Source organism: Petaurus breviceps, unplaced genomic scaffold (genome assembly GCF_028583685.1).
Source record: "Petaurus breviceps papuanus isolate PSGF00001 unplaced genomic scaffold, PetGlider_PUasm1.0 208, whole genome shotgun sequence".
Taxonomy (NCBI): domain Eukaryota; kingdom Metazoa; phylum Chordata; class Mammalia; order Diprotodontia; family Petauridae; genus Petaurus; species Petaurus breviceps.
This window is the reverse complement of record NW_027185852.1, coordinates 8,978,678-8,992,269: the sequence shown is the minus strand read 5'-3', so window position 1 is coordinate 8,992,269 and position 13,592 is coordinate 8,978,678. Positions and strand designations below refer to the sequence as shown.

The following is a 13,592-nucleotide window of genomic DNA, read 5'->3' as shown; positions in this document are numbered from 1 at the left end:
TAGATAGATAGATAGATAGATAGATAGATAGATAGATAGATAGATAGATAGATAGATAGATGGATGGATAGACAGACAGATAGATGCACATATACATGTATACACAGACATATAGACATATACAAAGATATTCATATACATACATATATGCATACATGTATAGACATACACAAAGATATACATGTCTAGACACATACATACACAGATATTCATATACCCTACACACATACACATACTCATACATGTACTTAGATATCTATAATCATACTCATATATAGACATACACATTCATATGCATCTATGTAAGACTGTACTATACTTCATTGTCCCCTGTCTCTCTGAGGGTGGAGGACCTCGTCCTTCAGAGGAAGTCTAGAGGATCAGCCTAGCTAAGTACAGAGAGTTCATAATCTGGAGACAAGATAATGAATGTTTTAGCTCCATTGATTCTTGAAAATTATCTAAAGTTGTAGAGAATTTACCCTGAGGTGCAACAGTAAAGGGGGTTCCAGTGTGTATCTTTTGGGAACACTTTAGAGAGTCTGTCAGATTCCAGACAGTTCTATGTTTAAGTGGGTGGGCCCTATCTGGGGGTTCTTAAGGTCGTTCTCCCACATCATAGGGACAGACCAACAGTTGTACCCAAGCAGCAGTCACATAGAGGAGAAACTGGCCAGATGGGTATTTTCCCCTGGATAAACCAAAAGCCATTCTGCAATATCTTTTCTTATTGGCCCAGAGAAATGGATTTCAGTGCAAGAGAGCATGAAACACAGTTATCTAGCTTTTTGGGACCTTGGAGATAAGAGAAGAGAGATGGAGAAAAAGCAAACTACAATTCATTCAACCATGTTGGTTTATTTCATAGAAGAAAAATCAAAGAAACATTCAAGGTGAAAAAATGCATTGAAAACAGCTGGCACATTAAAGAAAGAGTTCTTCAGACTATTAACAATACTGCCTTTGTGATTCTCAAAGTCATTATCTCCATGGAGTAACTGCTGTGTAAATTCTGACTTTTACATTCAAAACTGCTCCTTTGATAAATCTGGTAGCTGCATTTTCTAAGACTCTCTAAGAATTAGACCCCTGAGCTGGGGGGAACTTGGCCCTTTTCCTTCTTGCAAAATAATATTTCTTGCTTGTTTCCTTCTTCAGTGAACCAGTGATCGCATTTATCTCATTCCTCCTTCACTGCAGACCACAACCCAGTTATTCCTTCCTTCCTGTTCTGTGAAAGTCTAACCCATTTTCTATTATGGCTCTAGGAGCATTAGAGCACCCAGTGTTCTAGACTTCCTATAAGAGAGCATGTGCATTGTTGTGGAGGCAGTGAGGGGGCACAGTGCATAGCACACTGAGTCTGAAGTCAGGAAGACCTGAGTTCAAATTTGACCTCACACACTTACTAGCTCTGTGACCCTGGGCAAGTCACTTAACCCTCTTTCCCTCAGTTTCCCCACCTGTAAATACACACACACACAAATATATGCGCTCAGTTCCTGTTGACTATAAATCTGCACATACACTTGTAATGTAATACCAAGCAAAGGCAACTTCCCAGGTTCAAAATACCAGCATAGGTGCTCTCTATTTTATTCAGTAACAAACCCAGAACAGAGAAAATCAAAACATGACATCATTCAAAATACAGCATTTACTAAGTGTGATTAAATAATCTCCAAGTACTACCCCACCCCAGGATCTTCCAATCATTCAATCAATTACAAGGTCCCTGTTCTAAATACTTCTCCACCCCTAGGCTATACCTTAATTAAGTCCACCACAAAGCCCCTCTTCTCAAATGGAGATTAGTTTCCAAACATAAGGTCAAAAGTTCCCCACCCCTGGATCACAATTAAATCTACCCCAGAGTTACATCAAGTTTAAACACAGCACTTAATACCCAAATGGAGGTCTTTTCTTCATCTTGACACGAGGCAAGTTCTCAGCAATCTTAGTTCCTGGGGAGACAAGGCTTAGCAAGGCCATAAGATACATTGCCAGTCCCTTCATGAATTTATCCTCTGTCTGTAGAACAGTCCTAGAACCCCTGAACACATTAGCAAAGCCCTCTCCCAGGATTTCTGTAAACATACAACAAGAAAATCCTTCTTCAGGGCTTCTGAACCAACAGAAAGGCTCCCAGACCCCTGCAACAACAGCACTGTCCTTCACCAGTGGACAGTATTCACTCTGTCTGCAGGACAGTCTCCAGACTCCTGCAACAACAGTACTGTCCCTCACCAGTGGACAGTATTCACTCTCTGTCTGCAGGACAGTCTCAGGGCTTCTTAGCGAACAGCCAGGTTCCAGGACTTCTTCAACAAAAGGACAGTCTTTCACCAGTGGACAAATCTGGCAAAATAACATCAAAACAGACAGACAAAGTACCAGAAAAACAGCCATGTCTCCTCAGTCCTTGGCAGCTCAGGGGGCAGGTCTCAAAAGTCCAGGGCAATTCAAAGCGGCCACCAGCAATTCTCTTAGCCTCTCTCTCCCTCCACGAGGTGCTGCTTCCAAAAAGATCTTCTGCCTCTCTCTTGTCTCTCCAAATCTACGTCACCAGCTCCTCCCAGTTCAGGACTTTCTTTTCACATCAAAAAGTCCATCCCACAGGTGGGATTAACAAGCTCTGGGTTTTAACACAATCAATTTGAAAACCAAGCCAATACAGGGGAATCTTTAATTGCCATTACTATCACAACACTATATATGCATGCACATGCACACATGTGGACATGTGTTTGCTGTGTGTGCATATACACATACAATATGTTCCATAATGTGTGTGCACACACATAACATGTATGTATATGCATTGCTGATCCACTCGCTCCCTGCTGACTCTAAATCTATATATTCTCTCTCCCCTCCTCCACATATACACACATGTGTGTGCATACATGCACGCACATGTGTATTGTTATATCACATGCACGCATATACACATGTGCATACGTATTGATCTATTGCACACACTTGCATATATTGCATGGCCCCCAGGTTGTGCATCTGGCATCCCTCACTCCCAGGGATGTTGTGAGGATTAAATGATATCATGCATGTGAAGTGTTTTGCATACTTCCACGTGCTGTATAGATCCCAGCTAGTATTCTTTTCCCAGTCATACCCATTGATGCCCCTGAAGCCACTGGGAATGCCTGGCAACATCGCTGCCTCCCCACTCGCCATTCCATCGCACCTTCGGGTCACCTGGATCTTGGATTGTTCAGGGATTCTGAAGCTCCAACACTCAAGGCCATATCACATGTCCAGGTTAACACTCTGTTAAAAGGATGGTGTGTTCCCCAGAGAGCAGCTGGGGATCATTAAGATCACCATGTGGTTTCCCAAAGGCAATCCACACTATTCTCTTCCTCCCATTCATTTCTGACTCCACTCATTTTCCTGCTCTAGTGTCTGTCACAGATATAGCAGCAGCGACAACAACACACAGCAAACCACTCACTGAATCTGAGAGCTGGAGGGGCCCTCAGAGAGCATACGGCCAACCATGACCAAAGGCATCCCCATCAGCACCTGGTGCCAAGGGGTCATCCACCCTCTACTCGAAGGCCCCCAAGGAGCAGGAGTCCCTGGCTCTCCAAGCTGCCCGTCCTAATAATAGCATTGTCCCAGATCTAATAATGGACATTTACATAGCATTTTCACATTTGTAAAGCACCTAATGTACGTGGTTTCATGAATCTGCACAAAATCCAGCATCTGAAGTGAAGCATCTGAAAGCATTTCTCCTTCATGAAGTCCTGCATGGGCCACCTACGATGACAATTCCATTAGAAGGTGGTCACTGGGCTGAGCCTTGGAGGAAACCAGGGATTTCAGGAAAGAGAGAGGAGGAAGTGCAGGCTCAGGCAAAGGAGACAGTCCCACTTGGAGACCTGCAGATGACGAACAAACACTGCCATCCCCCAACCCCGGCCCAAATTCTGCACCTTGAAGTGTGGAGTCCCACCTTTCCTTAAGAGTTAGATGTCACTTTAGGAGAGTGGAAGTTTCTTGAAGGCAGAGACTGGGTCACAGCACCTAGTACTGTGCTGGAAGCACATAGTAGGTGCTTAATAAATTCATTTCAGCTCTAAATTGATAATCCCATGATCCTGGCTGTGTCAGCCTTTTCAGATCACTAGAACCTCAAGCCTTGATTTCCTCATCTGTAAAGTGGAGATATTGATGCTACATTAACCACAGAATTGTTTTAGGGAAGAGAGGAGCCTTCAAGTTCTATATGAACATGATTGATTTTCCAACTCTACAGACCACGATCATTAGGAAGGCCCCTCATCTACATTCTGTATGGATTCCATTACCCTTGCAGACTTCCAGTCAACTCCCTCTCGTCCCAGGACTCTCGCCCTTCCACCAGCTACAACAATGGTGTAGCCTGCATTGCAGAACTGTCCCAGGTGTGTAGAAGTGTCCAACTGTCCCTAAAATGGGTAGATTCTAATCCTTTTCATCTGAGGGCACCTGAGCTCCTCTTTTCTACTTTTAAATCCTTCACAACCTCACTCCAACTGACCTTTACAGCTTCTCTGTCCATGACTCCCTTTCCCACACGATATTCCATCTCTCCTCTCTGCACCTTTGCACTAGCTGGGCCCTGTGCCAGGAATGCCATCCCAACTCACCTCCAGAATTCTTAGTTTCCTTCAGAACCCTGCTCTGGTGACACCTTCTTCTTGAAGTCTTTCCTGTTCTACCTCATTGCCAGGGCTGGCTCCCTTCCCACCCCAATAATTGCCTTTTATTTATTTCGTATATTCTTATTTATACACATATTGTTGTCCTGATAGAATGTAAGCTCCTTGAGAGCAAGGGCTGTCTTTTGTCACTTTTTATGTCCCTAGCGCGAAGCACCATGATGGGTGTACTTAGTTAATGCTGATTATTTGATTGGCTGAGAAGTGACTCCCAACATCTTTTGGGATAATTTGAGCCAGAGCTGGGTGCTGGAGAATGACTAGTGATTTGGGAGGCCAGGGCAGACTGCCAGATCAGTGGCATGGAGAAGTCAGTTAAGACTCAGAAGCCCCTCAGAGACCACCAAGTCCAGGCCTTCAATTTGTCAGAAGAGTACATTGAGGCCCAGAGGAGAGGGGGATGTGATTTACCCAAAGTCCCATGGTCAGTGATAGCAGAAGCCAGGTTCTGTGACCCAGGTCATTGCATCCTGAGTCTGGAGCTGGGAGACATAAGAGGCTGTCATGTTCAGCCCCTTCATCTTACTGAGAGCACAGTGAGGCCCATTGAGATGAGGAGACTCCTTCAGGTCATAAGAGAGAGAGGCATCCTTTGACTCCAGAAGCAGGTTCTTCCCACCAGACCACACAGCCCTCCCAGGAAATGATGGAAGAAGAGGATTCCTTGGAGCTCCTGCCTCCTGAGCTGGAGAGGAGGTGAGGGAGTACAAGGTTACGAAATCCCAGACAAGCAGTGAACAAGAGACAAGCAGGCGTTCTCTAAATGTCACAGTGAATGACTCTGACTGCCAACTGTCATTGTAATTCCCGCCTTTCCCCAGGAGGGCTGTTTTTCAGAGAAGATTGATCTTGTATAAAAGATGGCATTTGGGAGGCCAAAGCTCCTTCAGGGGAGTGACTCTCAGCTGCCCTGTGATGGTTGGAAGATGATTCTGTTTGAGTAGTGGCCTCAGAGCCAGAAAACAGAGGACTCAGCTCCCCCAAGATACTTGACTGACTCGTGGGGCTTGGATAAAGGCGGAAGCAATTTGCACTCGACTGACCCCTATCATTATGTTTCTCACTGTTCCCTCTAGGGATTGTAAACACAAATGCTGAAATATTGATGCCTATCTGAACACTCAAGTAGCACTTGGGTTAATATAAAATCCTAGGTGTATATTAATCAATCATCTAAATAACCTAGTCTTTATTAAAGGCTTTCTATGTGCCAGGCACTGTGCTAATCACCGGCAACACATACAGACCAACTGAGGCACTCAGCATATACACCAGCCTCCCTTGAGGTTTCTTCAGGCATCCCTGTTTTGGAATTCCAGATTGATTCTTATTAGTGAAGAAACCAAAGTTACAGTTGGTCCCTGTGGTTATTCATGGCAATAACAGAACACAATTCTCCTCAAGGAGCTTGCGCTACTGCTTTGACATGTGAGAACAAGAATGACTGTGGGCTGGACTTCAGGAGGCAGAACAGCATTGCCCTTGGTCCCATATGGCAACCCCCTCTCATGATTGGCATAGGCTCTGGAGGAGCTCTTCCTAATAACAAAGGGTCCTTGGAGTTTCATAGCAGGCTTCAAACTGATTCATGAGTGATAGACTTTCTCCAACTGATCCAAGTTCACCCAGGTTCAAGTTACAATAAAAGCACCGATCACACCAGACCCCAGAGTGTATCCCTTGGTCATCAGAAGGCTCTGAGCACTCCCAGGGGCAGAAGTCACTTGATTTGACTCTTGTAACATCTCCTATCATTATTATTTTTGTAACTGACAGCATGCTTTTGTGACCATTTTAAAGGCTGAGAATTTCATTTTTTTGTAATTATGCTAACTTTTCTTACCCAAGTAGTGACACAAAATGATCCATCTAGAACCTCAATGAGTTACATCTCTGTAGCATTCCTTGATATTTCATTGGGTCTGTAATCTCATGAATGGGGTCAGTCCCTCCAGTGATGCAGATCACAACCAATCCATGCCTACCCATCCTTAGGTCATTCTTTTCTATGTCCTCCATTAGGGATCCACCCAACATGCTGGGGACCTTCCTTGAATTCTCATGGTCTAGTGAAAAAAATTCTCAATTGGGAGTCCCCTCCAGAGGACTTTGGTTTGAATCCCATTCTGTTTTTACTGTCTGTTTGATCTCGGGCAAGCCATTTTACATCTCCAGGCCTGAGTTTCCTCACCTGTAAAATTGGGAGTTGATGACGTCTAAGGAACTCTCCAGCTGCAACTCAAAATCCATTTCCTGACTGAGATGTGTGTTAGCACTGGGTAAGTCGTTTAACACCTGTGAGCCTCAGTTATCTCATCTATAAAATGAGGGGGTTGGGTCTTGATGGCCTCTAGGGTCCCCTGAAGTTGTAACTCTATGGTTTTGTAATTCTACAAAAAGAAAATGTACTGAGTCATAGAGTAATGAGATCAGTCATTTGTAGGATGTGGAATTTCTATGGCATGGATATTCTTTCCAATGTTATCTCTCCTTGGTGCCTTATTCTCTAATCGTTTCTTGTCTGTATTTTCTGATAAATCCACCAGCAAAGTATCCAGCCACCTGACTGAAGGCCTTGAGTTTATTTGGGGCCATTCCCTGCAGTAGATATTCATGAAGTATTCAGTGCCCCCTCCCGTCCTCCAGGGGTTCAGGTGCTGTGCCTTGTCTCTGAGATACAAAGACCAAAATGAAAGGAGTCCTGCCCTCACCACACTTACATTCAGCAGAGACCATGAATGGTTTTTGGTTTGCTTGGTTGTTTTTCACTCATGTCTAACTCTTCATGACTCTGTTTGGGATTTTCTTGGCAGAGACACCATGACAGTTTTCCATTTTCTTCTCCAGCTCATTTTATGGATGAAGAAACTGAGGCAAACAGGGTTAGGTGACTTGCCCAGGGTCACCCAGCTAAGTGTCTGAGATTGGATTTGAACTCATGAAGATGAGTCTTCCTGACTCCAAGCCCAGCACTCTATGCCCTATGGCATCACCTAGCTGCCATCTCCTGTCTCTCCTTCAGGATGCTTTGCTGCCCCAGCTAGGCTAGTTGGCTAGTTCTTTCAGTGGCAATGGACACTTTTAGCTGTCTCTCATTCTTGCCAGAGGACAGTTTCACTTCCATATCTGGTCATACATGTTCTCATTAACATCACTTATGTTCCTCCTTGCACACAAGTAATCTTTGACAATAATAATGGCTAACATTAAATAGTACTTAAATATTTTATCAGCTCGGTACTATTACCATTCCCATTTTCCAAAGCAAAAACCAGGGCAGACAGAAATTAGGTGGCTTGCTTGGGGTCTGAGGCCAGATTTGAACTCAGGTCTTCCAGACTCCAGGTCCAGCATTCTACCTGTTGCATCACTTCACTAGTTAATGACCACAGCTGCCATTCTTTCCTTGCCCACTCAGCTCCTCCATCCTTCTCATTCTGCATATCCCAGGACTTATAAACATATTGCATCACCAAAAGAAGATCCACGTTCAATGGAGAACCTCTGCTGTTGTCAGCAGCTACACAGTTTCTCACTTATCTCCACGTGCCTTAATCTGAATCCAGTCCTTTATCCTTCTGCAGTACCTGTCCAAGTCAGACATACCAATGAACCACTTCCCCAGCTAGGCATCCAACAACCTGTCAGAATCTGGGCAATGGGAATTTTTACCCATTTCCTTTTCCTGTTGAGGATGGGTGGACCAATCTTTACCATTAAGGCAGATTTTTCTAAAGAGGCTCAAAAAGCCCCAGCTGTATTCTGTTGACTGTAGTCTTCTGATGACTCATTAGGACATGGGAGCTTATCATTCTACCTAGGTATTGCCATAAGTGCAGGCTTGGCTCTTCAACAGTACGATGGAAACCAAGCAGTCAGGGTTAGTAAGCATGATGAGCTGAAAGTTAGCCCGTCCTTATGTAGGCGTGATGAGTGGGAAGCCATGAGAATAACAGACTCAAAAGCTTAGAGAGCAGGAAAGTACCCGAGAGATCATTTGGGCGTGTCCTCATTTTACACACTAGGTGTATGTGTATGTGGGGGGTGTGCACGCATGTGTGAACATGCATGTGTGTACACAGTGTTCATGCATGTGTGTGAATGTTTGTATATTGTTGTAGGACCAGGCTAGCTCTGTCACCAGGAGAGTGGTGACTACCTGTTTTAAATGAAATAAAACACAGATGGCTTCCAATTCTGTGTGACTTTTACCCATCTCTGTTTTAATCAAGTATTTTAGAGACTTACTATGTATCAGATACTGTGTGAAATGCTATGGATAGAAATACAAAGAATAAACAGTGGCTATTGGTGAAAAGGTGTAAACAAGTCATTAGATTGTCAATCAATACAAATTAAATGCTGATTTCTATGGATCTCACCGTTGGTCTCTCCATGCCACCCAATGAATTGATGCTCTACAGGAGACAATTGAACCATGTCTTCTATCATTATAGATAGCTTTGAGTATTTTGAGGGCTGGAACATGGCAGAAATAGGAGGCTTGTTCTCCGAGGTCTCTACAACAAGGAACAATGGGAGGAAGCTGCAGATAGCTAGTTGCTATGAAAGTTCCAACATGGAATGAGCTGCTTAGATAGGTGGTGGGCTCTCCCTCCAGGGAGATCTGCAGACAGAGGCTGGACAATCACTCATCAAATGTATGATATAGTAGGGATTTCTTTAGCATATGGATTGGCCATTGAGGCTTATTCCAACTCTCAGTGTCTGTGATTCTATGGGATTCTTAATAGAAACCAAATTGGAAGATTTAAAAATATGACCGTGAAATGAAAGGAGAGCTCACAGAAAACTCTGCTTGGAAGAGAAGGAAAAGAATTGGTTTTATTGAGTGTCCAAGGGAAGTAATAACCATCCCTTAGCAGGACAAGTGGCCATCTCTGCAGATAAAGCTTGCAGTAAGCACAAAGATGCAGAGACCACTTGGAAAGTAATAGAATTTCTCCACCAGCCCCCATCAGAGGAGATGGAGATGTAACTCATTCTGGAGAGATGTTGGAAAGAACCTCCAAATTAAATCATCAAGGACTTTTATGAGAGGTGACCTAAGGTAATGGATAGAGGGCTGGCCTAAGGGCCCAAGTCTTGCCTGTGATACAGACTATATGACCCTGGGTGGATCACTTAACCCCTCAGCCTTCCAGGAATCTCTCTAAGACTAAAATTACCCATCTACATGAGAGAAGGGAGCTTTCATACCAGAAATTCCCCACATCAATAAATACTCACTCCAGACTGCCCCACAGATCCTTCCACTCCCACCCCCAAACCCCACCAATATAATTTATTCAGGAGTGACTTGAATGTGAAAGTGGCCACAGAAGAGGTCAATGAAACTCTACTTTGTGGCTTCAGTTTCCCCATCTGCCACATGAAGTGATTGGGCTACAAGATTTGTGAGATGTTTCTGGACCAAGGAAAAAAAGAAGCCAGTCATCTCTTTTTTTTCTTTTTTATAAAGTAGCAATTTCCCTAGAATATTAACTCATTGCACTGGGGCCAACTCTTTCTAACTCCATAGGTACAGCCTTAAAAAAAAAATCTACATAGCTATCCAGGCCCACCAAGTAAATCTTGGTTTTGTTGTCTGTTCTGTCACTGGTTTACAAGACAGTGCCCAGCTATGAAACTGTCACTGACCTGAAGCCCTCTATGCCCCCTGGAGCAAAGCTACAATTAGTAATATATGGATAAAGGACTGTTCTCTCTGGCAGCCTAGAGGCAGGACCCCAGCTGCCAGGTGGGCAGTGACCAAAACCCAGAGGAAAGATGCCCTTGATTTCAAAGACACCCTATCAATTCAAAGCCACCTTGTGTAGGTTAGAATAACCCAAAGGAGCCCAGAGCAGTTGTGATTTGCCCACGACCACACAGCTAGTCAAGGTTAGAAGGTAACAGTGGGAAAGTGGTTGCTTGGCTACGTCATGGAAAGACCACTGGATTCCAGGTCAAAACACCTTGGTTTCAGACTCCTCATTTAAATGCACATTCCTCCCCTGGGCTTTGGCTTCCCTGTCTATAAAATGAAGAGGTCGAGCTCGATGATTTTTTGAAGGTCCTTTCTAATGAGCATCCAAGCCTGGTGAGGCTTTCTGGGGCCATGATACTGAGCTTACCAGGTGAAGTGCATTGTCAGAAGTCCTACTTTGCTTTGGTTTAGTGAATAATTAGTAAGAAATTTGAATAAAGTGTATTATCCAGATACATCTGTCTGTCCATATCTTATAATTCTATTCTGCTATAAGTTTCAAGAAACTAGGGACTGCTCCTTCTCTAAACTGAATCAGCCCTTGCAGTGCCTTTGTGGAGCTGGGAAGCCCAGTGGAACAGGCTGAAGGAGCCTTTATGCCCACCTCAATCTGCCCCTTCCCAGATAGCCCCTACTCCTTGTCATTTCTGCCTGACATCATCTACTTTTTCTCCTGGCTGTAGACTAGCCTTCAATTCTCCCTCCATGGGAAGGAAACCCGGGGTGGTCCCTCTGCTCTTACCCTGAGGCCTGCCTTCCAAGAAGTTATGAATCTATGACCCTCCATCCTCTTGCCAGCTCCTGGCCCACTCCTTTTGCAGAGTAGACATGGCTCCTCACAGAGCTTTGATGAGCAGGGAGGAACCAACTGTAATCCTTTCAGTAAAATGAATGGCCACTAAGCTTTATATGTGCCTTTTGACTGTGCCTAAGGAATCCCTAGCCTTGCATTCTTCCCTGATGCTGGCCTCTCCTCTTTGTTGTTCCAGATTAGAATTTGATCATTTTGAAAGCTAGAACTATTTCACTTTTTTATCTGTGTCTCTAAAGCATTTGAAAATTTGCTGTCCATTCATCCATCAGTTCATTCATTCATCCATTCATTCAGTGTTGAACTCACTAGGCTGGGAGATCTGCCATGGAATCCATCCCCAGGGGGACATTTGAAGCTTACAGGGTATCCCAGGGCTTGTATTCCCCTGGAATAGCCTTTGGGGATCTAGGGTCACCCTCAGGTCCTGAGATATCAAAGAAATACTTTAGTGGAGAACAGTTTTATGTGAGGAAAACTAGAGGCAATCTGAGATCCTAGATTTGGAGCTGGAAAGCACCTCTGCGCCATTCCCTTCAAAGTTCCTATTTCATAAATGAGAAAACTGGGGACTAGGGACAAATAATCACTTACCTGACATCACATTGCTAACAAATGCCAAAGACTGAACTTGAACCCAAGACCTAAGGCTCCAAATTCTGCACCCTTGCCAACATACTGGGTATGTGTACCTAGGTATTTTTTCATGAAGATCAGATCAGAAGCATACCAACCCAATACACCAAGGAGGAGCTATTTGTTTTAACAGAAACTGTTTTTTAAAATTAAGCTAGTTTGAATATTTCACTACTAGAAGTTGTTTGTGATAGTAATCTCAAAGAATGTGTTTGAACAAATGGTGACATTTCCTTCCATTACCAATGAGGTGGGGCTCAGTATGGAATCTGCAAGCTGTGGTTACTCTTTCCAAACTATTTCTTGGTTCCTGTGTCTCCTCCCCTGTGTCCAGCCCTTGCTTTTGAGAGTTTTTTTACCACCTTCTTTCTACCTGAGAAACTGGGGAATCCCAGTTAATACAATATGGAGGGCAAAGGGGACCATGAACAAAGAGAGCAAAACTGAAGATGATTATGATGTTGTCACCTCCAGGGCCTCCTTCCCCCTCTGTGGCCTCTGGGATCTAATATTAGCTCTTCTCATGGCAAATAAAGCCCTTCTCAGTCTACCTTTCCAGCCTTATGACTTACTGCCACCTTTCTTTACAATTGCAATTGATGTGCTTTTTTAATGTCTCCTTGTCCAAGGCTCTCTGCCTTTGCATTAGCCCATTGAACCTCACGTTGAAGAATCCTTCCTCCTCCTGCTCTCTCTCCCCCTGTGAATCCCTAGCTTGCTCCAAGACACAGTTCAGACACCAACTTCTACATGAAGCCAAAGATATCTTTATTTCCCCTACTATTAATGGTGCCCAGATATTGAGAGGATACCCTTCTTCAAATCACCCCAAAACCCAGGCAGACCCATGGGGTAAGTCAGGTCTTGGTTTTCCCACCTACAATTCTTTAAATGACTTATAGAGCACTTCAGGATTCTCTCCTTGGAAAACATCTGCATCAAACAGCTATTAAGTACCTACTGTGCCCAAGTACCATGCTAGGCACTGGGCAAACACAGATGAAAATGACGAAGCTTTTGCCCATAAGGAATTTACATTCTATTGGGGAAAAGATGCCTGTGTCTGTTATATATGTGCACAGTATATACATATGTATGTGTGTGTCCATATACATTCATGTAAAAGCATATGCACACATACCTACATGCCTTATCCGCAATAGAATGGAGATTCCTTATGGGCAGGGCTGTTTAATTTTCATCTGTGATGCCCATGCCTAGGACGGTACCTGGCACATAGGCCGATACTTCACAGATGTTTGTTAATTAAGCTATCTTAATTCAACCACTCCTGTTCCTAAAGTGTCGAAGGTTAGGGAGCATTAAGGTTATCACACCTGGCAAAAGGGATGTGATAAGTGGATTATTAATACATTTTTTTTCTCTTATTTTTATACAGGATTGAAAAAACGTACAAGGAAGGCCTTTGGAATACGGAAGAAAGAAAAGGACACTGATTCCACGTATGTACCTCAAATGGGGGCATTGGAAATGTTGGACTTCCCATAGATTGCCATCTCGATAGATGATTGGATGTCATGACTTCTTTGAAAAGATGACCCCAAGCCAGGTTTCCTAGGACTAACATCTTGTTCAGAGTGGCCTCTGTGTGGATTGGTCTATCATAGTTGCTAATAAGTGATGGCAA

The 13,592-nt window shown here is 43.8% G+C and overlaps 1 protein-coding gene across 1 annotated transcript in view; it reads left to right on the top strand.

The window, feature by feature from the left end:
- LOC138165257 (SH3-containing GRB2-like protein 3-interacting protein 1) overlaps positions 1 to 13,592 on the top strand; it is a 294,003-nt gene that overhangs the window by 148,220 nt on the left and 132,191 nt on the right. Inside the window, exon 5 of the mRNA XM_069093394.1 lies at positions 13,344 to 13,407. Coding sequence (XP_068949495.1) covers positions 13,344 to 13,407 — 64 coding nt within the window. The remainder of the gene's footprint in view (positions 1 to 13,343; positions 13,408 to 13,592) is intronic.